The following is a 21,890-nucleotide window of genomic DNA, read 5'->3' as shown; positions in this document are numbered from 1 at the left end:
TTGACACATCTCCGGTTGCTTCTCAGTGAAGCCTCGGCATTGCCACCCATGTCTTTTCCCACCAATCATTTGTCCCCTGGCATCTTCTAATCTATGAGATGAAACCTAACTGTGCCCTGCCGGGGGCATCTCTTTCTCTCTTCTGGATTTTTTTTTCTGATGATATTGTTAATCAATCAATGGGGGACAGGGACTGCATCCAATCTGATCAGCTTGTATCTACCCCAGTGGTTAATGCAGTGCACATAGTAAGTGCTTTAAAAAGTAAGAGAGAGAGAGAGAAAGAGAGAAAGAAAAAAGAGAGATAGAGTGAGAGAAAGAAAGAGAAAATGAGAGAAAGAGAGAAAAGAGAGAGTGAGAGGAAGAGAGAAATAGAGAGAAATAATTAGAGGAAGGGAGAAATAAAGTGAGAGAGAATGAGAGAGGGAAAAAAAGAAAGTGAGAGAAATCTAGACTGTGAGCCCGTTGTTGGGTAGGGACCGTCCCTATATCCCAAGCGCTTAGTACAGTGCTCTGCACACAGTAAGTGCTCAATAAATATGATTGAATGAATGAATGAATGAATGTAAAGAGAGAAAGTGAGAGAGAAAAAGTGTGAGAGTGAGAGAAAGAGAGGGAAAGAAAGATAAAGTGAGAGAGAGAAAGAGAGAGAAAGTGAGAGAGAAAGAGAGGAGAGAGAGAGAGAAAGAAAGAGAGAGAGAGGAAAATCGGGTGGGCTGCAGAGCCCACCAACATTGTGTCCTACCTCCTTGGACATGCAGTCCTCCGCGTCTGAATCACAGCAATTAGAGAGCATCTGAATGCCATCTTCAGTCAGGATCTCCACATCCTTAAAGTCGGCTGATGGGACTTTCTGAGCAATTTCGATGATCGATCTAGAATGACAGTGGAAATGCGTCAGATCAGTCTCCAAAACTCTCTTTCTTGTGTGACCTTACCACGATGCTGTATCTTCCGGCAGTCTGTTTTGGAGGATCAGTGAGGGGGGTGGGGGACTGTTGGGTAGGACTGAGTAGGACTCCTTATCTGTCGGCCCGAGGATGGACGCCTCAGAAGCCACCCGAACCCCACAACTGCCCCAGCCTCTCTGAGTAGTTCTGATTTTTCCTGGTCCCTTTGTTTTGTATTTGTTTGTATTTGTTCTAAGTGCTGGGCTAGTTTCAAGGCAATCAGGTTGGACACTGTCCCTGTCCCACATGGGACTCACAGTCTTAATCCTCATTTTACAGATGAGCACTGTAGTAAGCACTTGCGAGAATACAATAGAACAAAGAGAAACAGAAGCAGCATGACTAGAAGATGGGCCTGGGTGTCAGAAGGACCTGAGTTCTAATCCCAACTCCACCATCTGTCTGCTGTGTGACCTCGGACAAGTCACTTCACTTCTCCGTGCCTCAGCTGTGAAATGGGGATTGAAACTGTGAGCCCCACATGGGACAGGGACTATGTCCAATCTGATTTGCTTGTATCCACTCCAGCGCTTAGTACAGCCCCTGGTACATGGTAAGCTTTTAACAAATATCTTTATTATTATTATTAACAATAAAAAGACACATTCTCTGCCCACAGCGATCTTAAAGTTGAGAGGACTCCAGTGTTCTCGTATGGCCCTAGCTTGCCTGCCACACTAAGTTGGAGGTATTTGTCATCCTTCTAGACTGTGAGCCCGCTGTTGGGTAGGGACCATCTCTATGTGTTGCCGACTTGTACTTCCCAAGCCCTTAGTACAGTGTTCTGCACACAGTAAGTGCTCAATAAATACGATCAAATGAATGAATGAATGAATCTAAAAAACAAACCATGAGTTTGACTAGCCCTCAGATGAAATATCATGTCTGGTTAATACTGCTGCTATTCCGTGGGTTATTCTGAAAGGATTTGCGGGTGGAGGATTTTCCCATCAAGGAGGGTCTGTGCCTTTCAATCAATCAATTATATTTATTGAGCGTTTACTGTGTGCAGAACACTGGGCTAAGCGCTTGGGAGAATACACTACAACAATATAACAGAGTTGGTAGACACATTCCCGCCAACAGTGAGCTTACAGGCAGGACTCTGTCCACAGTTAGCACTTAGTACATTGCCTGGCACATAGTAAGCTCTTAACAAATATCACTAAAACAAAATTGAATGCTCGGACAGGATAAAGCTTCAATGAGGGGCTCTTCTGGGTGCATTTTTTCTTACAAACTTCCTGGGAAATCCATCCTTAGTGAGCAGACCCGAAGACTTCTACAGATCAAACAGTTTTGCATTACACAGAAGTATAGAGGGGTGAGGGAATGGAGGTGGGGGGCTGTTACTGGTACCTGTATTTGTACTTCTTCGGCCCATAGGCAGCGTAGAAAGAGCACAACCTATTTGACATCGTGGTGAGTAGTGAAATGTGTTTACTCTGCATCTTCTGGAAAATCAGAAAAAGGGAAAGAGATTAAAGAATATAAATTAAAGAGTGAATCAGTTTTATAATCTGGATGCAGGTGCATATGGAGTAATCTTTCGACTAAGGGGGAGAAACGGCAGCTGTGGCAGCACCACCTAGACATGTTGTCTGAAGATAATAATAACAATAATGATGATGGCATTTATTAAGCACTTACTATGTGCAAAGCACTGTTCTAAGCGCTGGGGCAGTTACAAGGGGATCAGGTTGTCCCACGGGGGGCTCACAGTCTTAATCCCCATTTTCCAGATGAGGGAACTGAGAAAAGTTAAGGGGTCACTGTGAGCCCCCTATGGGACATCCTGATCACTTTGTAACCTCCCCAGCGCTTAGAACAGTGCTTTGCACATAGTAAGCGCTCAGTAAATGCCATTATTATCTAGGAGAAGCAGTGTGGCTCTAGGAGAAGCAGTGTGGCTCAGTGGAAAGAGCATGGGCTTTGAAGTGTGAGGGGTCATGGGTTCAAATCCCAGCTCCGACACTTGTCAGCTGTGTGACTTGGGGCAAGTCACTTCACTTCTCTGTGCCTCAGTGACCTCATCTGTAAAATGGGGATGAAGACTGTGAGCCCCACATGGGACAACCTGATTACTCTGTATCCTCTCCAGCACTTAGAACAGTGCTTTGCACATAGTAAGAGCTTAATAAATGCCATCATCATCATCATCATTAAGTGACTTGCCCAAAGTCACACAGCTGACAATTGGCGGAGCCGGGATTTGAACCCACGAAGCCCGGGCTCTTTCCACTGAGCCACGCTGCTTCTCTAAGGAGGATGAGGGAGAGTGAATGGATAGAGAGTTCACCAATGCCTTCAGGCAAAAGGGCCTGAGGAGAATTGTGTGGTGAACATTCCTTCCAAAAAGTAGAGCGGAGGGTGCAGCCCAGTCCTCTCTCTCCCTCCCAAGTCAAGTGAACCCAGGAAGGTGGGAGATTGCGGGGGTCGCAGAACCAGGAAGCTGGAAGATCATGGGGTCACGGAACCAGCAAACGAGGCTTCGGAAACTAAACTCTAGAGGGAACCTCTCTGGAAACGCAAGACAGAGAAGCAGCGTGGCTCAGTGGAAAGAGCACGGGCTTTGGAGTCAGAGGTCATGGGTTCAAATGCTGGCTCCGCCAACTGTCAGCTGTGTGACTTTGGGCAACTCACTTCACTTCTCTGGGCCTCAGTTCCCTCATCTGATAAAGAGGAATTAAGACTGTGAGCCCCCCGGGGGACAACCTGATCACTTTGTAACCTCCTCAGCGCTTAGAACAGTGCTTTGCACATAGTAAGCGCTTAATAAATGCCATTATTATTATTATTATTATTATAAGAAGACTGAATTCATTCATTCAATCATATTATTGAGCACTTACTGTGTTCAGGGCACTGTATTAAGTGCTTGGGAAGTACAAGTCGGCAACATATAGAGATGGTCCCTACCCAACAACGGGCTCACAGTCTAGAAGGGGAGACAGACAACAAAACAAAACATTTAGACTGAATGACCAGAAGCAACAGGTGCGCTTAGTACAGTGCTCTGCACACAGTAAGTGCTCAATAAATAGGACTGATTGATTGATTGATTGATTCATGGCTTGACCATTCTCCTGGCTTGGACCCAACCTACCTACTTGGCATTAGCCAGAGTTTGTCTACTCTTTCTAGATGTCAGTGTCTTCATCCACGTAGAGGAGGGAAAAGGAAAACCAAAGCTATGCATTTGACAGTCATCAAACAGGGCTCAGTTGTTCAGAAAAGTTGGCTGCAATTTGAGGGGAAATCCCCAGGATGCAGAGAGGAGGAAATGTGTGACGGGTGAGCCCCGACTTAGTCCTGATGGCGACGGAACGTACCTCGTGCAGAAAGCAGTGGATGGGCTTGGGAGAAAAACAGCAGGTTCCCACCATGGACAAGTAACTCTTGGTATAGCCCAGGAGCAGACGCAGTGGCGCTTGTCCATAGCTACTGGAATATTCATATAAAAATCTGTGAAAAAGGACGAAGGCGGTTAGGCAGGCTTGAGTTTCTATCCCAGCTCGTCGTGTTCCACGATCCAGTGGGAACTAAGGGAAGGCCTCAGGTCCTTGAGGCGACAAGCTGGGCTGGATTTCACTAGTTTCTCTCCTTGTTCCTCATTTATTCATTCAATCATATTTACTGAGTGCTTACTGTGTGCAGAACACTCCACTAAGCGCTCGGGAGAGTACAATACAACAATAAGCAGACACATTCCCTGTAGAGGCAGCGGACGGAAGCAGATATTCTCTCTCTGTATTTGCACTTGGAATGCAACTTACGGCCATGTGAGCTGCCCTGCACGGTCATTTGGTCGAACTATAATTGAGTTCGCTGGACTTTCCCCATGGGGACCAGAGAAAGCAAGCCTAATAAAAATAATACTTGCGGTATTTGTTAAGCACTTACTACATGGCAGGCACTGTTCTAAACGCTGGGGGAGATACAAGCTAATCGGGTTGGACACAGTCCCTGTCCCATATAGGGCTCAAAGTCTTCATCCCCATTTTACAGATGAGGGAACTGAGGCCCAGAGAAGTGAAGTGACTTGCCCAAGGTCACCCAGCAGGCAAGTGGCGGGCCCGGGATTAGAACCCAGGTTCTTCTGGCTCCCAGGTTGTGCTCTAACTACCAGGCAATGCTGCTTCTCTAAGTCTGAGGGGCCACGAGACCCTCTCCCAGGAGGCTCACCCAGTTGGGCCTTCCCTATCCCTCCCTTATTCATTCATTCAATCATATTTATTGAGCGCTTACTGTGTGCAGAGCACTGCATTAAGCGCTTGGGAAGTATAAGTTGGCAACATATAGAGACGGTCCCTACCCAATAACGGGCTCCCTTATGCATTTCAGCACGCACACAGTAAGTGCTCAATAAATACGATTGAATGAATTTACTGTAGGCCCATTCACTATCTTTTTCCCCTTCTGCCATTTCTGAGAGAGTTGCCTAAACCCTGACCAGAGTCATCATGGGCAAGGAATGTGTCTGTTTATTGTTGTATGGTACTCCCCCGAGCACTAATTACAGGGCTCTGCGCACAGTAAATGATCAATAAATACAATTGACCTACTGACTGAATGAACATAGACTACAGAACTGCCACGGGAAATCATTCTCAGTCCCTACACTTAAATCATCACTTGAAATTATTTTGGTGTTGGCTTTAGCATTATCGCTCTCAATCATACAAGCAGCAGAGGGGCAGCGTGGCCTAGGGGGTACAGCAAAGGCTTGGGAATCGGAAGGACCTGGGTTCTAATCCCAGCTCTGCCACTTGTCTGGTGTGTGACCTTGGGCAAGTCCCTTCAATTCTCTGGGCCTCAGTTCCCTCATCTATAAAATGGGAATTACGACTGTGAGCCCCCTGTGGGACATGTACTACGTCCAACCTGATTAGCTGGTGTCTACCCCAGTGCCTTGTACATAGTAGGTGTTTAACAGATACCATAAAAGCTATACTTCAATATCAAATTCAACAGGAATTTTCATGTCGTGAAACCTCTTAAACCATTTGAAACCTTTTCCCATTTTGTCCTTCAGACATCGACTGAAAATCCTTCCCAAAGTACGAATCCCATTGACTGAATTCCCCAGGTAGGTTAATGAAGTGGGGGTGCATAACTTCCTCCTCTAGACTGTAAGCTCACTGTGGGCAAGGAATGTGTCTGATTAATGTTGTATCACACTCTCCCAAGCGCTTCGTACAGTGCTCTGCACACAATAAAGTCTCAACAAATATGATTGAATGAATGAATGAATTAATAAGTGGACTGAGACCATAAGAAATGTCTACAGTTCAGCTTCTGGGGTCCATCCCAGATCCACCCGGTGTCCACAAGTAGTGTCCAAGGACCCAGAGGGAGCTTACAAACCCCCTCTCTTAGAGGGGATGTGGGAGAGAGAAAGCAAATCCTTTCAGGTGGACAATTTATTTCAAGTCGAGGAAGCCTGTAAAGCTCCACTTTGCCTCAAGCAAAGCATCCGGCGGATCCGAGGCCGGCAGCGTTGGGATGCTTACTGCTCCGCAAAGCCCTTGGGGTCCTTCTTGAATGCTTCGCAGGTCTCGTCGTTGGACGGCTCCACGTAGGTGGGGAACTCTTTGGGTGACTGCATCAGGGCTGCCAAGCATAGCTTCTGCTCCAGGCCGCCTTTGGTGCAGCACTCGGCCACGTCCGGGTGGCGAGGGAAGGGAGAGTCTTTCTCGCAGGATTTGGCGGACAGGGCCGAGGCCTGGAGCGGGACCGGAGCGGGAGGGGAAGAGCGGAAACCAAAGCCAAAATGAATGTCCACGCTTCAGACTGGTGGGCGGCCTTGCCCAGGAAGCACTGACCTGTGTTATCTGAGGGGTGGGGGGGAAGTGCCATCCCTCCAAAACTTCTGGCTGTTTGATCACACGGTGGCTAACGCTCTGAGGAGATATCGAACACATCCCGGATATGTCCCTTACTCCTTCAGCCCCTCACTGAAGTGATCCTTCAGGGGCAATACACCAATGATTGCCCCCTGAAATTCAGGCTACTTGAGTCTAGACTGGGCTTGAGGCTTCATTTGAGCCGAGTAGGCCCTTTTTACCTCACCCTTTCACTCATTCATTCATTCATTCATTCATTCAATCGTATTTACTGAGCGCTTACTGTGTGCAGAGCACTGGACTAAGTGCTTGGGAAGTACAAGTCGGCAACATATAGAGACAGTCCCTACCCAACAACAGGCTCACAGTCTGGAAGGGGGAGACAGAGAACAAAACAAAACACGTGGACGCGTGTCAAGTCGTCAGAACAAATAGAATTAAAGCTAAATGCACATCATTAACAAAATAAATACAATAGCAAATATGTACCAGAAAAATAAATAGAGTAATAAATCTGTGCAAACATATATACGGGTGCTGTGGGGAGGGGAAAGAGGTAGGGCTGGGGGGGATGGGGAGGAGGAGAGGAAAAAGGGAGCTCAGCCTGGGAAGACCTCTTGGAGGAGGTGAGCTCTCAGTAGGGCTTTGAAGGGAGGAAGAGAGCTAGCTTGGCGGATGTGTGGAGGGAGGCCATTCCAGGCCAGGGGGAGGACAGCCTTCTGGAGGCTGCTGCCAGCTGAGGCCAGTAAAACAGGCTGATCCTGGGTTCTGGGGGGCGGGCAGGGCCCTCAGCTAGGGTCATCAGCCAAGGAGGTCAGTTCTTGCCCCACCTCTAGGTTCAAGGGCTTCAGAAGCCCAGATTCCACCCCTTCCATGGGTTCCAGGCATCCAGAACTAAGGATGCAGGGAACTGTCAGTCTGGGCTATAACCTCTCAGATCTCTGGGCAGGGGTGTCAGTCCTGAGAAAGACCAGATTCCCCAGCTAAATCCATTCCTGCCTCAGGCCTGGAATGCCCTCCTTCCTCATGTCAGACAGATAATTGCTTTGCCCCACTTCAAACCTTATCGAAGGCCCATCTCCATCTCCCTTCAAGGCCCTGCTGAGAGCTCACCTCCTCCAGGAGACCTTCCCAGACTGAGCCCCTTCCTTCCTCTCCCCCTCCATCCCCCCCATCTTACCTCCTTCCCTTCCCCACAGCACCTGTATATATGTATATATGTTTGTACATATTTATTACTCTATTTATTTATTTATTTATTTTACTTGCACATATCTATTCTATTTATTTTATTTTGTTAGTATGTTTGGTTTTGTTCTCTGCCTCCCCCTTTTAGACTGTGAGCCCACTGTTGGGTAGGGACTGTCTCTATATGTTGCCAATTTGTACTTCCCAAGCGCTTAGTACAGTACTCTGCACATAGTAAGCGCTCAATAAATACGATTGATGATGATGATGACGATGATGATCTCCTCCAAGAAGTCTTCCCCGACTAAGCCCTCCTCTCCTCTTCTCCCGCTTCCGTCTGCATCGCCCCGACTTGCTCCCTTCATTCATCCTCCCTCCCGGCCCCATGGCACCTATGTACATACCTGTAATTTTTTTTATTTATTTATGCATATTAGTGTCTGTCTCCCCCTCAAGACTGTGAAGTCATCGTGGGCAAGGACCGTTGCATTGTACTCTCTGAAGTGTTTAGTGTAGTGCTTTGCACATCGTAAGCGCTCAATAAATATGAGTGAATTGAAGTGAACTGAATACTGAGTCCAAGTCTCCCTGTCAGGTGGCACTGACTGGTCTGAACCAACCTTGGGGGGCTGAGCTGGGGGTAGGGGAGGGGAAGGAGTCAGCCGGAGGGCATCCCAAGGCTATAGGTCTGCCGGAGTGGCCAGTGTGCTGGACCAGGGGAGACCATCCTGCCCTGGGGACTCCCTGTGTGTGTCCGTCGGCTCAAGGCAGGTTGTTTCTCTGCCCTTGGGTGGGCACCGTCATGCCCCGGGGACCCAGGGTACCTACCCCTTTGTCATAGCAGTCGGAGTCGGCCCCTTGAGCGCAGCAAGTCTCAGTCAGGGAGACGATCTCATTCACCAACGCGATGACCTCAGAGAAAGTGGCCTGGGGATACTTCTTGCTGTGTATCACGATCGACCTGAGGAGAAAAGAGGAAGCGAGATCTCACGATGGCAGTCGATTCACATTTGTTTCCCTTCCTAAGGCAAGAGAAGCAGCATGGTCTAGCAATAGAGCATAGGCCTAGGAGTCCGAAGGACCTGTTTTTTTTATGGCATTTATTAAGCGCTTACTATGTGCAGAGCACTGTTCTAAGCACTGGAGAGGTTACAAGATGATCAGGTTGTCCCACGGTGGGGGGCTCACAGTCTTCATCCCCATTTTACAGATGAGGGAACTGAGGCCCAGAAAAGTTAAGTGACTTGCCCAAAGTCACACAGCTAATTGGCGGAGCCGGGATTTGAACCCATGACCTTTGACTCCAAAGCCCGTGATCTTTCCCACTGAGCCACGCTGCTTCTCAATCCTGGTTCCAATCCTGGTTCTACCACTTGTCTACCGTGTGACCTCGGACAAGTCACTTCACTTCTCTGTGCCTCAATTCCCTCACCTGGAAAATGGGGATTAAGACCATGAGCCCTCTGTGGGACGGAGAGAGTATCCAGTCCGATTATCTTGTACTTACCAGTGCCTGGCGGGTAGTAAATCCTGAACAAATACCATTATTATTATTCAGAGGCAGGGTGGCGTGTGGGAGTGGAGATACGTACAAAGAACGAAAGTCATCTTTCCCCAGGCTGGCGAATTCTCGACACACCTTGTCCTTCTCGTAATCTCGACCTGCCAAACCAGAACATCTGTCATTAGTGACGGACCACGCTGAAAGAGCATTTGACGTTCAGCTCCTTGCTCTTAGAGTTGTTCTTAGCGGCCCGTGGCAAATGGGGAGAGTGGTCTTCTCTTCCAATTGAGGGGTCCGACGGCCAGGGAATAGAGGAGAGGTGGGAAATGACGGAGAGCCACGGAAGGAGGAGAGGCAGGAGAAAGAGAAGGATGCGGGGTGAGTGCAAAGTGTGGGATTGGGGCAGATGGAGGTGTCTACCCTGCTCTGGTTTAGTGTCGATGTGAGTCCTTTTAGCCTTTGAGCATCGAAGGGTGGGACTGAGGCACCTGCCCTTCTCATTCAAGTGTGTTTGACTTGCCAAACCTAATGCGACTGGACAGCCATCTAACGCAAGAGGTGAAATCCTCACTCAGCCCCTTCCTCAGCCCTGAGACATAGACATGCGTCGTAAGCCAGCATGGCCTAGTGGAAATCAATCAATCAATCAATCAATCAATCGTATTTATTGAGCACTTACTGTGTGCAGAACACTGTACTAAGTGCTTGGAAAGTACAAGTTGGCAACATATACAGATGGTCCCTACCCAGCAGTGAGCCTACAGTCTAGAACAGGGAGACAGAGAACAAGACAAAACTTATTAACAAAATAAAATAAAATAAAATAAATAGAATAGATATGTACAAGTAAAATAAATAGAGTAATAAAGTGCACAAGCTTGGGAGTCAGGGGATCTGGGTTCTAATCCCATCTCTGCCACTTGCCTGCTGTATGACCTTGGGCATACAGCCTGTGCCTCCGTTTTCTTATGTGTAAAATGGGGATTCAATACCTGTTCTCCCTCCTACTTGGATTGTGAGTCCCACGTGGGACAGGAACAGCATCTGACCTGATTGTCTTGTATTTACCTCAGCACTTAGTGCAGTGCTGGCACATAGTAAGCACTTAACAAATATTATTATTATTACAATTATTATTATTATTATTGTTGGAAAGAGCATGGGACCGAGAATCAGGGGACCCAGCATCTAATCCTGGCTCTGTCAGTGGCCCGCTGTGTGACTTTGAGCAAGCCACTTAATCTCTTTGGTCCTCAGTTTTCCCATCTGTAAAATGAAGATGGGATAGATCATGAGCTTTGTACGAGATGGGGAATGTGTCTGATCTATTAACCTTGTTTGTAATCTACAGTTTAGCACATAAGGAGCACAAGTGAATATAATCATTAGAGCAATAATCTCTCTCTTCATGCTTGGCTTTCATTTTGGTTACTTGTGGATGGCTCGAAAGAACAGATCCTAAATCAGCTTCTGAAAACAGTGATCTTTCATTTCCTTCTAAGTTCCATCCACCAGATGCGACAATTTCATCCCCCTCATTTACAGAAAGATAATGTTCTAGTGGCTAGTGGTGAGAGCAATGGGATTGATAATCAGGACACCTGGGTTCTAATCCAAGCCCTACGATTTTCAAGCCATGTCTCCTGGGACAAGCGAGTTACTGTCTTTGTGCCTCAGTTTTCTCCTCTATAAGATGGGAATTAAAGAGCTGTTCTCCCTCTCCTTTAGACTGCCATCCATTCATTCAATCGTATTTATTGACCGCTTATGGTGTGCAGAGCACTGTACTAAGCGCTTGGGAAGTACAAGTTGGCAACATATAGAGATGGTCCCTGCCCAACAGTGGGCTCACAGTCTAGAAGGGGGAGACAGAGAACAAAACAAAACATATTAACAAAATAAAATAAATACTTTAAATATTTAAATAATATAAATGTGGGATTGGGTCTTTGTCTCATCTTATGAGAAGCAGTGCGGCTTAGTGGAAAGAGCCCGGGCTTTGGAGTCAGAGGTCATGGGTTCAAATCCCGGCTCTGCCACTTGTCAGCTGTGTGACTTTGGGCAAGTCACTTAACTTCTCTAGGCCTCAGTTACCTCATCTGTAAAATGGGGATTAAGACTGTGAGTCCCCCATTAGACAACCTGATCACCTTGTAACCTACCCAGTGCTTAGAACAGTGCTTTCCACATAGTAAGCGCTTAATAAATGCCTTACCTCCTTCCCCTCCCCACAGCACCTGTATATATGTATATATGTTTGTATGTATTTATTACTCTTTTTATTTATTTATTTTATTTGTACATATTTATTCTATTTATTTTATTTTGTTAATATGTTTTGTTTTGTTGTCTGTTTCCCCCTTCTAGACTGTGAGCCCACTTTTGGGTAGGGACCATCTCTATATGTTGCCAACTTGTACTTCCCAAGCGCTTAGTACAGTGCTCTGCACGTGCTCAATAAATACGACTGAATGAATGAATGAATCATCATCATCATCATCATCTGATTACTTGGTATCTAGCAATCGATAGTATTTATTGAGCCCTTACTTTGGCAGAGCACTGTTCTCCACTTGGGAGAGTAAAATAGAGTTGGGAGGCTTGATTTCTGTCCTCAAGGAGTTTCCACGCTTAGCGCTTAACACATCTTCAGGCCTTAACAAATAACACAATTATTATTATTATATGAGCGAGTCTCATGCACAGTCTAGCCATAAAAAGCAGTGTGGCCTGGTGGAGAAATCACAGGCCTGAGAGTCAGAGGACCTGGGTTCTAATCTCTGCTCTGCCACTTGACTGCTGGGTGACCTTAAGAAGTCACTTAACTTCTATGTGCCATGGTTTCCCCAACTGCAAAATGGGGATTTGATATCTGTTCTCCCTCCTACTTAGAGTTTGAGCCCCCTGTGAGATAAGGACTGTATCCAGACTGATTAAATTGCATCTACTCCAACGCTAGAACAGTGCTTGACATGTAGTAAGAGCTTAACAAATATCATTAAAAAAAGAAACACTCTCCTGATTTAGTTTATCTACCCAGAGGTGATCTGTAGTGCCAAGTCCTGGCAAACTTAAATCTTCATTTTATAGGAAGTCAACATTCCTGTAGCACACCGCACTGCAATTACTAATGCAATTAATCTATCAATCATATTTATTGAGCACTTACTGTGTGCAGAACACTGTACTAAGAGCTTGGGAAGTACAAGTTGGCAACATATAGAGACGGTCCCTACCCAACAGTGGGCTCACAGTCTAGAAGGTGGAGACAGAGAACAAAACAAAATGTATTAACAAAATAAAATAAATAGAATAAATATGTACAAGTAAAATAAAGAAATAGAGTAATAAATAAATAATAAATAAATTATTCATAATAAACAAATATTTTATATTTTATATTTTATAAAATAAATGATCAATAAATACATTATTTATAATAATATTTAATATTTAAATATCTAATAAAATTAATTAATTAATTAATTAGTTAATAATTAGAGAAGTAGCGTGGCTTAGTGGAAAGAGCCCAGGCTTGGGAGTCAGAGGACATGAGTTCTAATTCTGGCTCCACCACTTGTCTGTTGTGTGACCCTGGGCAAGTCACTTAACTTCTCTGTGCCTCAGTTACCTCATCTGTAAAATTGGAATTAAGACTGTGAGCTCCAAGTGGGACAACCTGATTACCTTGTATCAACCCCAGCGCTTAGAACAGTGCTTAGCTCATAGTAAGCATTTAACAAATACCTTAATTATTATTATTACTATTACGACAAACTGCTCCAGGCTGAAGGATAAATATTATATTTTTGACTGTGAGTGAGTTTACTCTAACATGTCATTTCAGTCAATGCCAAGAGGATCCATTAATCAATCGTTTTTATTTAGCGCTTAATACGTAACGAGCATGGGCGAGTACGACACAACAGAATTAGCAGACGAGTTCCCTGCCCATAATGAGCTTACAGTCTAGAGCAATGTGGCTTACTGGAAAGAGCATGGGCTTGGGAGTCAGAGGTTGTGGATTCCAATCCAGGCCCCGCCACTTGTCAGCTTTGTGAGCTTGGGCAAGTCACTTAACTTCTCTGTGCCTCAATTACCTCATCTGTAAAATGGGGATTAAGACTGTGCGCCCCACGTGGGACAACCTGATGACCTTGTATCTACCCCAGAGCTTAGAACAGTGCTTGGCACATAGTTCCCTTCAAGGCCCTACTGAGAGCTCACCTCCTCCAGGAGGCCTTCCCAGACTGAGCCCCTTCCTTCGTCTCCCCCTCGTCCCCCTCTCCATCCCCCCCATCTTACCTCCTTCCCTTCCCCAAAGCACCTGTATATATGTATATATGTTTGTACATATTTTTTACTCTATTTATTTATTTATTTATTTTACTTGTACATACCTATTCTATTTATTTTAGTTTGTTAGTATGTTTGGTTTTGTTCTCTGTCTCCCCCTTTTAGACTGTGAGCCCACTGTTGGGTAGGGACTGTCTCTATATGTTGCCTATTTGTACTTCCCAAGCGCTTAGTACAGTGCTCTGCACACAGTAAGCGCTCAATAAATACGATTGATGATGATGATTGCTGATGATAGTAAGCGTGAATAATAATATATATTATTATTAGAGGGAGCTTACAGGCATTAATTAACTACTCATCTCCTCCTTAGTGCTGTGAAGTAGGTGGTCAGGACTTTGCCACAGGCAAAATAAATATTAGCACAATCTTGGATGCCCCTGGGGTGATCATCATTTTTACACTGCGACCCCCCCCATCAGAGGTCGCTGTATGTGTGTGTGTTTTATTGATAAAATGGGGTTTGTGTAGCAATATGCCCTGGGTGGCCTCTGGGTTGTGAAATGCAGGTTTGGACTTAGCGATCAGCGACCCTTCCTGGAAACCAGGCTCAGCTGCCTTGATGGGTTGGAGCCCTCCCATTCCACGGCCTTCTCCAGACACCCCTTCAGGGGTGGAAAGTTATGTTGCCAACTTGTACTTCCCAAGCGCTTAGTACAGTGCTCTGCATACAGTAAGCGCTCAATGAATACGATTGATGATGATGATGGTGGAAAGAAGGAAGATGTGCTGTGCTCCCATAGGGAAAATGGCTGAGAAGCAGTCTGGCCTACAGGATAGAGCACAGCGGAACTTGGGCGAGAGTCAGAGGTCATGAGTTCTAATCCCGGCTCCACCACTTATCAGCTGTGCGACTTTGGGCCTGTCACTTCACTTCTCTGTGCCTCAGTTACCTCATCTGTAAAATGGGGACTAAGACTGAGCCCCACGTGGGACGAGTCACTTAACTTCTCTGTGTCTCAGTTACCTCATCTGTAAAATGAGGACTAAGACTGTGAGTCCAAAATGGGACAACCTAATCACCTTGCATCTGCCCTAGGGCATAAAACAGTGCTTGGCACATAGTAAGCACTTAACAAATACCACAATTTTTATAATTAGGAAGATCTTCTCAAATGGCCTAACAACTCTTTCTAGCTCTTTTCCCTAGGAAGGAAGAAACAGATGTACCCCAAAACCACACTCACAACAGCACTCATAGCATTGTTTGTATGTCGTTTTCGCCTGTCCCGCCGTCGACCTCCGACCCACATCCTCCCTCTGGCCCGGAATGCCTTCCCTCCGGACATCCGCCAACCCTGCTCTCTTCCTCCCTTCAAAGCCCTACTGAGAGCTCATCTCCTCCAGGAGGCCTTCCCAGACTGAGCCCCCTTTTTCCTCTCCTCCTCTCCATCCCCCCCAGCCCTACCTCCTTCCCCTCCCCACAGCACCTGTATATATGCTTGTACAGATTTATTACTCTATTTAATTTTACTTGTACAGATTTACTATTCTGTTTATTTTGTTAATGACATGCATCTAGCTTTATTTCTATGTATTCTGATGACTTTTTCATTCATTCATTCATTTATTCAATCGTATTTATTGAGCGCTTACTGTGTGCAGAGCCCTGTACTAAGCACTTGGGAAGTACAAGTTGGCAACATATAGAGACAATCCCTACCCAACAGCGGGCTCATGACTTGACACCTGTTCACATGTTTTGTTTTGTTGCCTGTCTCCCCCTTCTAGACTGTGAGCCCGTTGTTGGGTAGGGGCCATCTCTATATGTTGCCAACTTTTACTTCCCAAGCGCTTAGTACAGTGCTCTGCACACAGTATGTGCTCAATAAATATGATTGAATGAATGAATGAACCAATCAATCAATCAATCAATATCACTTGTTCAGAGCTTACTATATGCAGAGCAGTCAATCAGTCTTACAGTGTGCAGAACACTATAGTAAGCGCTTGGGATAATACAATAAAATGGAATTTATAGACCTGCTCCCTGCCCACCATGAGCTTATAGTCTGAGAAGCAGCATGGTGTAGTGAATAGAGCACAAGCCTGGGAGTTAGAAGGCTGTGGATTCTAATCCCGTCTCTGCCACAGGTCTGCTGTGTGACCTCGGACAAGTCACTTCACTTCTCTGTGCTGCGGTTTCCTCATCTTGTAAAATGAGGATTGAGACTGTGAACCCCTTTTGGGACAGGGACAGTGTCCAACCCGATTTGCTGATATTCATTCATTCATTCAATCGTATTTATTGAGCACTTACTGTGTGCAGAGCACTGTACTAAGCACTTGGAAAGTACAAACTGGCGACATATAAAGACGGTCCCTACTCAACAATGGGCTCACAGTCTAGAAGGGGGAGACAGACAACAAAACAAAATACATGGACAGGTGTCAAGTCGTCAGAAGAAATAGAATTAAAGCTAAATGCACATCATTAACAAAATAAATAGACTAGTCAATATGTACAAGTAAAATAAATAGAGTAATAAATCTGTACAAACATATCCAGGTGCTGTGGGGAGGGGAAGGAGGTAGGGCAGGGGGGATGGGGAGGAGGAGAGGAAAAAGGGGGCTCAGTCTGGGAAGGCCTCTTGGAGGAGGTGAGCTCTCAGTAGGGCTTTGAAGAGAGGAAGAGAGCTAGCTTGGTGGATGTGTGGAGGGAGGCCATTCCAGGCCAGGAGGAGGACGTGGGCCAGGGGTTGATGGTGGGATGGGCAAGAACAAGGCCCAGTGAGGAGGTTAGCCATGGCAGAGGAGTGGAGGGTGCGGGCTGGGCTGGAGAAGGACAGAAGGGAGGGGAGGTAGGAGGGGGTGAGGTGATATCAGCCCCAGCGCTTAGTACGGTGCCTGGTACACAGTAAGCACTTAACAAATAATGATAATTTTGGTATTTATTAAGCGCTTACTACATGCCGAGCACTGTTCTAAGCACTAGGGTAGATACAAGGTAAATCAGGTTGTCCCACATGGGGCTCACAGTCTTAGTCTCCATTTTACAGATGAGGTAACTGAGGCACAGAGAAGTTAAGTGGCTTACCCAAGGTCACAGAGTAGATAAGTGGCAGAGCTGAGATTGGAACTCATGACCTTTTGACTCCCAGCCCTGTGCTCCGGCCAAAAAATGCACCATCGTGACTTCTGTTGGGGGGTTTGTTGGCATCGTTTGAGCCTTTGAGGACCAGGAGGAGGTATTTGACCCGATGGAGGCAGGTGGCAGAACTGAACGGTCTCTGAGGGTCCCTCGTCATTTCTCTAGTGTTCTGGGGCCGTGGTACTTGCATACCCACCCTATACCCTTCCTGTTCCTTCTCCCCCCAGGGCAGGGCATCCTGGCATGGCCTCTTCATATCCCTCTTCACATGCATCAGACAATTACTCTTCCCTCCTTCAAAGCCTTACGAAGGCATATCTCCTCCAATAGGCCTTCCCTAACGAAGCCCTCGTTTCCTCTTCTCCCTCTCCCATCTGCGTCACCCTCACTGCCTTTATTCTACAGTGTCCAGCACTTAGAACAGTGCCCAGCACTTAGGCTTGGCACATTGTAAGTGCTTAACAAATACCATCATTATTATTATTATTATTATCCCCCCTCTCAGCCCCACAGCACTTAATGTACTTAACTGTAATTTTATTTATTTATATTAATGTTTGTCTCCCCCTCTAGACTGCAAGCTCATTACAGGCAGGGAATGTGTCCGGTATATTGTTATACTGTACTCTCCCAAGCGCTTAGTACAGTGCTCTGCACACGGTAAGTGCTCAATAAATACGATTGAATAACTGACTGACTGTCTGGCAGCACTCCTGTAGTAGTAGGTGCCATGTTTGCCTCCCTCTGGGTGAGGGAAGGTTTCCTCTGTTGGTTTGGGGACCATCGCCCTCCGGCTCCAATGGGCGACTCCTTGTGCTGGAGGCTTGTTCATTCATTCATTCAGTCGTATTTATGGAGCACTTACTGTGTGCAGAGCACTGTACTAAGCACTTGGAAAGTACAATTCAGCAATAGAGAGACGATCCCTGCCCACACTGGGCTTACAGTCTAAGGGGCTTGTCTGATCTCACGTTCCCCCTGCCCACACCCTTCATGGTTTTGGGGATTTAACCCTGCCCCTCATCTCCCCTCATCACCTCCCACCTTCCAAACAGAAAAACCCTAATTCTGAGGAATTTTTTTTATGATTATGGCATTTGTTAAGCATTTGCAGCGTGTCAGGCAGTGTACTAAGCACTGGGGTAGATACAAGGTCAGACGCAGTCCTTGCCTGCCTTTGAGTCTCACAGTTTTAATCCCCATTTTACAGATGAGGGAACTGAGGCCCAGAGAAGCGAAGTGACTTTCCCAAGGTCCCGTAGCAGACAGGTGGTGGAGCCAGGATTAGAACCCAGGTCCTTCTAATTCCCAGGCCCGGGCTCTAGCCACTAGGTCACGCTGCTTCTCTATCCCCACACAGAAGCTACTTTGCCCCCAGGAACATTTTTGTTGTTCTTTTCCACCTCCTATCCTTCCAAAATTGTGGACACCAGATCGATCCATCGATCAGCGGTGGTTATTGGATACTTACACTGTGCCGAGCTCTGTACTAAGCCCTTAGGCAAGAACAACAAAGTTAGTAATAATAATAATAATAATGATGGCATTTATTAAGCACTTACTATGTGCAAAGCACTGTTCTAAGCGCTGCACCAGACCTATCCTGGTTCCTCCAGCTGTAGACAGGCCATAAAGTTTACACACTGCCATGGTCAAAGTTCGCTGGGTTGGCTATCCCTTCCCAGATAATGTCCTCCTTGCCTATTTTGGCCACAGCTCCCACTGGACCAATAATGAAGGAGCAGTCAGTAGCGGGATTAAGACTTTGAGTGCCATGTGGGACATTGACTGTGTCCAACCTGATTAACTTGTATTCATGCCAATGCTTAGTACAATGCCCGGCACATAATAAGCACCTAACAAATACCATACCACCCTCCCCCCCCAAAAATGCAACTGGAAGCTCAATCCCATGATGCTGGAAGCATCATCCCATTATTGCGGGGGGATTTCTCACATCTTTGTCTCCCCAACCTCCAGGAGGGGAAGTGGCATTTCTGTTTGGGGTCAAATTCCCGAGCTTCCCCGCTCTCTCTAGATCAGATTTGCCCTGCCCCGATCACTGTCTCCTGGAACAAAACACAGCCCCTGTCTTCCCTCCAGCAATCCCAACAGGTGATGATTAATTAATTCATTCATTCATTCAATCGCATTTATTGAGCGCTTACTATGTACAGAGCACTGTACTAAGCGCTTGGGAAGTTCAAGTCAGCAACATATAGAGACGGTCCCTACCCAACAACGAGCTCACAGTCTAGAAGGGGGAGACAGATAACAAAACAAAACATTTAGACAGGTGTCAAAACCACCAGTGATTTGCCGCTTTCAGGACTCCTGATGCTATCAAGTGAATCTGTCACAGGACAGAACCACAGTGGCCACAAAAGAGGCAGTGTTAACTGGAGATCACGTCCCTATTTCAGGTGATTCCACTGCCAATGACTCTTTGCCATTTTAAAGCAGGAGTCGGGGCTTCCAACAGAGCGGACTTCTACCTTTCCTGCTTCCCGTTGGGATCTGTCAGAGCAGAGCTCCTGGAGCCCTTCGATCGGGGCCTTACCCATCGATGAGAGAGGAGCCACGGGGAACTCAGAAGCAGCACTATTCACTTGGCCCCGCAAAGAGCAGAGTGTTTTTTTGGTGCTAGGCAGGTGAAGAATGAGGCCCAGCCTAGCTGCCCTGAGGAGACTGAATTGCTTGTTACAAGCTGTCATATATGATTAAAAGGTGAACTGGTAAATGAGAAATACTTGAATCTAAAATACTCCAGTTTATACAGTCTCCTTCTCTTCCTCCTTCCCCTCACCCAGGCTTTCAATGAAGGCAAATGTCTCTACCACTGCTGAGAGGTGAGGATGCTTTACCTTTCCAATCCAAGTCACGATTAAGAAAAAAAATGTCTCCCAACCCTTGGTCCTGATGAATGCCCAGAGCGCAGTAGGTAAAGACACTGATTCTTAGGGGCTGGGCAGGTATATTTGCATTTTAGCAGACTTACAGATAGGGTCAATAGATCTATCAGTCCAAAAACTGTTCATCGGTCCCCTTTCCATCCTCACTATGTCCTGACGATGCACCTGGGGACAGAGATCCTCAGAATACCTCCCTAAGTCATCTCTCCTCGTTATTCAGTCTAACACAAGGGCTGATTTCTTTAAAGACCCGCCCAACTTCTTTCTGGCCCTGGGTCTGAGGCCCTTCACTAATCTGAACAGCGGAGAGATATGCATATGGGACTCACCTGTCTTCAACATGACACGAGAATGATTCAGAATCGTGCCCGGGTCAGAGTTGCCCGCTGACCTTTTGGTTCCAGACAGTACCAGGAATGATCAGATCTCAGAACGGTGCTTGGCACACAGTAAGTGCCTAACAAATATCATCATTATTATTATTATTGTCACCTACTATGTCCGTGCAACCCATTGCCTGCTGAGTTCATTTTAAAGTTGGGGTTTTACCCTTTGCTTTCTCCTAGGTGTGTGAGAGGGGAGCACTCATCTGGAGAGTCTATTAATGTCTGTCTTCCCCCCTCTAGACTGCAAGCTCCCCATGGGCAGGGAATGTCACTGTTTATTGTTGTATTGTACTTTCCCAAGCATTTAGTATAGTGCTCTGCACACAGTCAGGGCTCAGTGAATATGATTGAATGAACAAATGAACAAGTGTCTAGTCAAGAGGGAGAACATCCAGATTCTTACCTCTGTGGAGAGCCTGGGCTAGCGCCAAAGTGAGGAGCAGGACTGGAAACCCCCGCATGATAAAGCTTTGGGGTCTGCGCGTGATCCCCCTCGTCACCTGGACCCTTTGCCGATGGCTGCGGGAAAAGCGGACCCCAGCGGTCACGCTCTCCCCTTTTACAGAAGGACCAGAAATGGATGGTCAATCATTAATCTCCTCACCAGGGAGAGGGTCGGGACCCTTGGTCCATTTCAGGTGAAATAATCTCCCCGAGGAAGGCCAAGTCCCCACCGGCCATCCCTGCTGGACGGTCACAGACCCGAGGAGGTTTCAATCATTAACTTGGGGAATCCGACGCCAAGCTGGGGCAGTTGGCTCTTCTTCACATCGTCTCAATCGATACATCCATCAATCAATGGCATCCATTAAGCACTTTCTCTGTGCAGATCATGACGCTAAGCACTCGTACGATCCGATAGTTGGTAGACACGATTCCTGACCACAAGGAGCTTATAGTCCAAGAGGGATCGTCATCTGGGATGGAGCCACAGAGAAGTCTGATTTGTTTCACTTGAACATGGATAAACTACTTCTATACCCTGTCCCCTTCTCTTCAGGTGCCATAACTGGCAAAGTTAATGGGACCTGAATTTATGCACAACCCTAGTTCGCTTCCTGTATGCAAACATAGTGTATTCAACACAGTGTATTCACAGTGTATATGAACACAGTAAGCGCTCAGTAAATATTCTGGCTTCCCTGGGATTGGATGGTTTCAGGGCCATAGGGAATGGAAAAGGAATGCACCCAAAACCTTCTCTGAAATGCAGTAATTCCCCACCAATTCAAGGGGGCTGACAATGGACATAGTGACTGATGCTGCTACTAATAATAATGATAATAATAATTGTGGTATTTGTTAAGTGCTTACTACATGTCAGGTACTGTACTAAGCGCTGAGGTGAATATGAGCAAATCGGGTTGGACACAGTCCCTGTTCCGCATGAGGCTTACAGTCTTCATCCCCCTTTTACAGATGAGGTATCCGAGGCCCAGAGAAGTGAAGCGACTTGCCCAAGGCTGCACAGCAGACAAGTGGCGGAGCCGGGATTGGAACCCGCAATCTTCTGATTCCCAAGCCTGTGATCTATCCACTACACCACACCAAGGCACCGAGGCCAGGATTAGAACCCGTGACCTTCTGACTCCCTTCTATCCTATCTATCTATCTATCTATCTATCTATCTATCTGAGAAGCAGCGTGGCTCAGTGGG

At 46.5% G+C, this 21,890-nt stretch overlaps 1 protein-coding gene across 1 annotated transcript in view; it reads right to left on the bottom strand.

Moving 5' to 3' along the window:
* The window catches only part of GC (GC vitamin D binding protein), a 41,364-nt gene extending 20,450 nt beyond the window's left edge, over nucleotides 1-20,914 (bottom strand). Inside the window, 8 exon segments of the mRNA XM_038758780.1 lie at nucleotides 746-875; nucleotides 2,310-2,404; nucleotides 4,283-4,415; nucleotides 6,464-6,675; nucleotides 8,813-8,945; nucleotides 9,577-9,646; nucleotides 20,637-20,848; nucleotides 20,850-20,914. Coding sequence (XP_038614708.1) covers nucleotides 746-875; nucleotides 2,310-2,404; nucleotides 4,283-4,415; nucleotides 6,464-6,675; nucleotides 8,813-8,945; nucleotides 9,577-9,646; nucleotides 20,637-20,848; nucleotides 20,850-20,914 — 1,050 coding nt within the window.
* Between the last annotated feature and the right edge of the window lie 976 nt (nucleotides 20,915-21,890).

Source organism: Tachyglossus aculeatus, chromosome 17 (assembly GCF_015852505.1).
Source record: "Tachyglossus aculeatus isolate mTacAcu1 chromosome 17, mTacAcu1.pri, whole genome shotgun sequence".
NCBI classification, from domain to species: Eukaryota; Metazoa; Chordata; class Mammalia; order Monotremata; family Tachyglossidae; genus Tachyglossus; species Tachyglossus aculeatus.
This window is presented reverse-complemented; position numbering and strand designations above follow the sequence as displayed.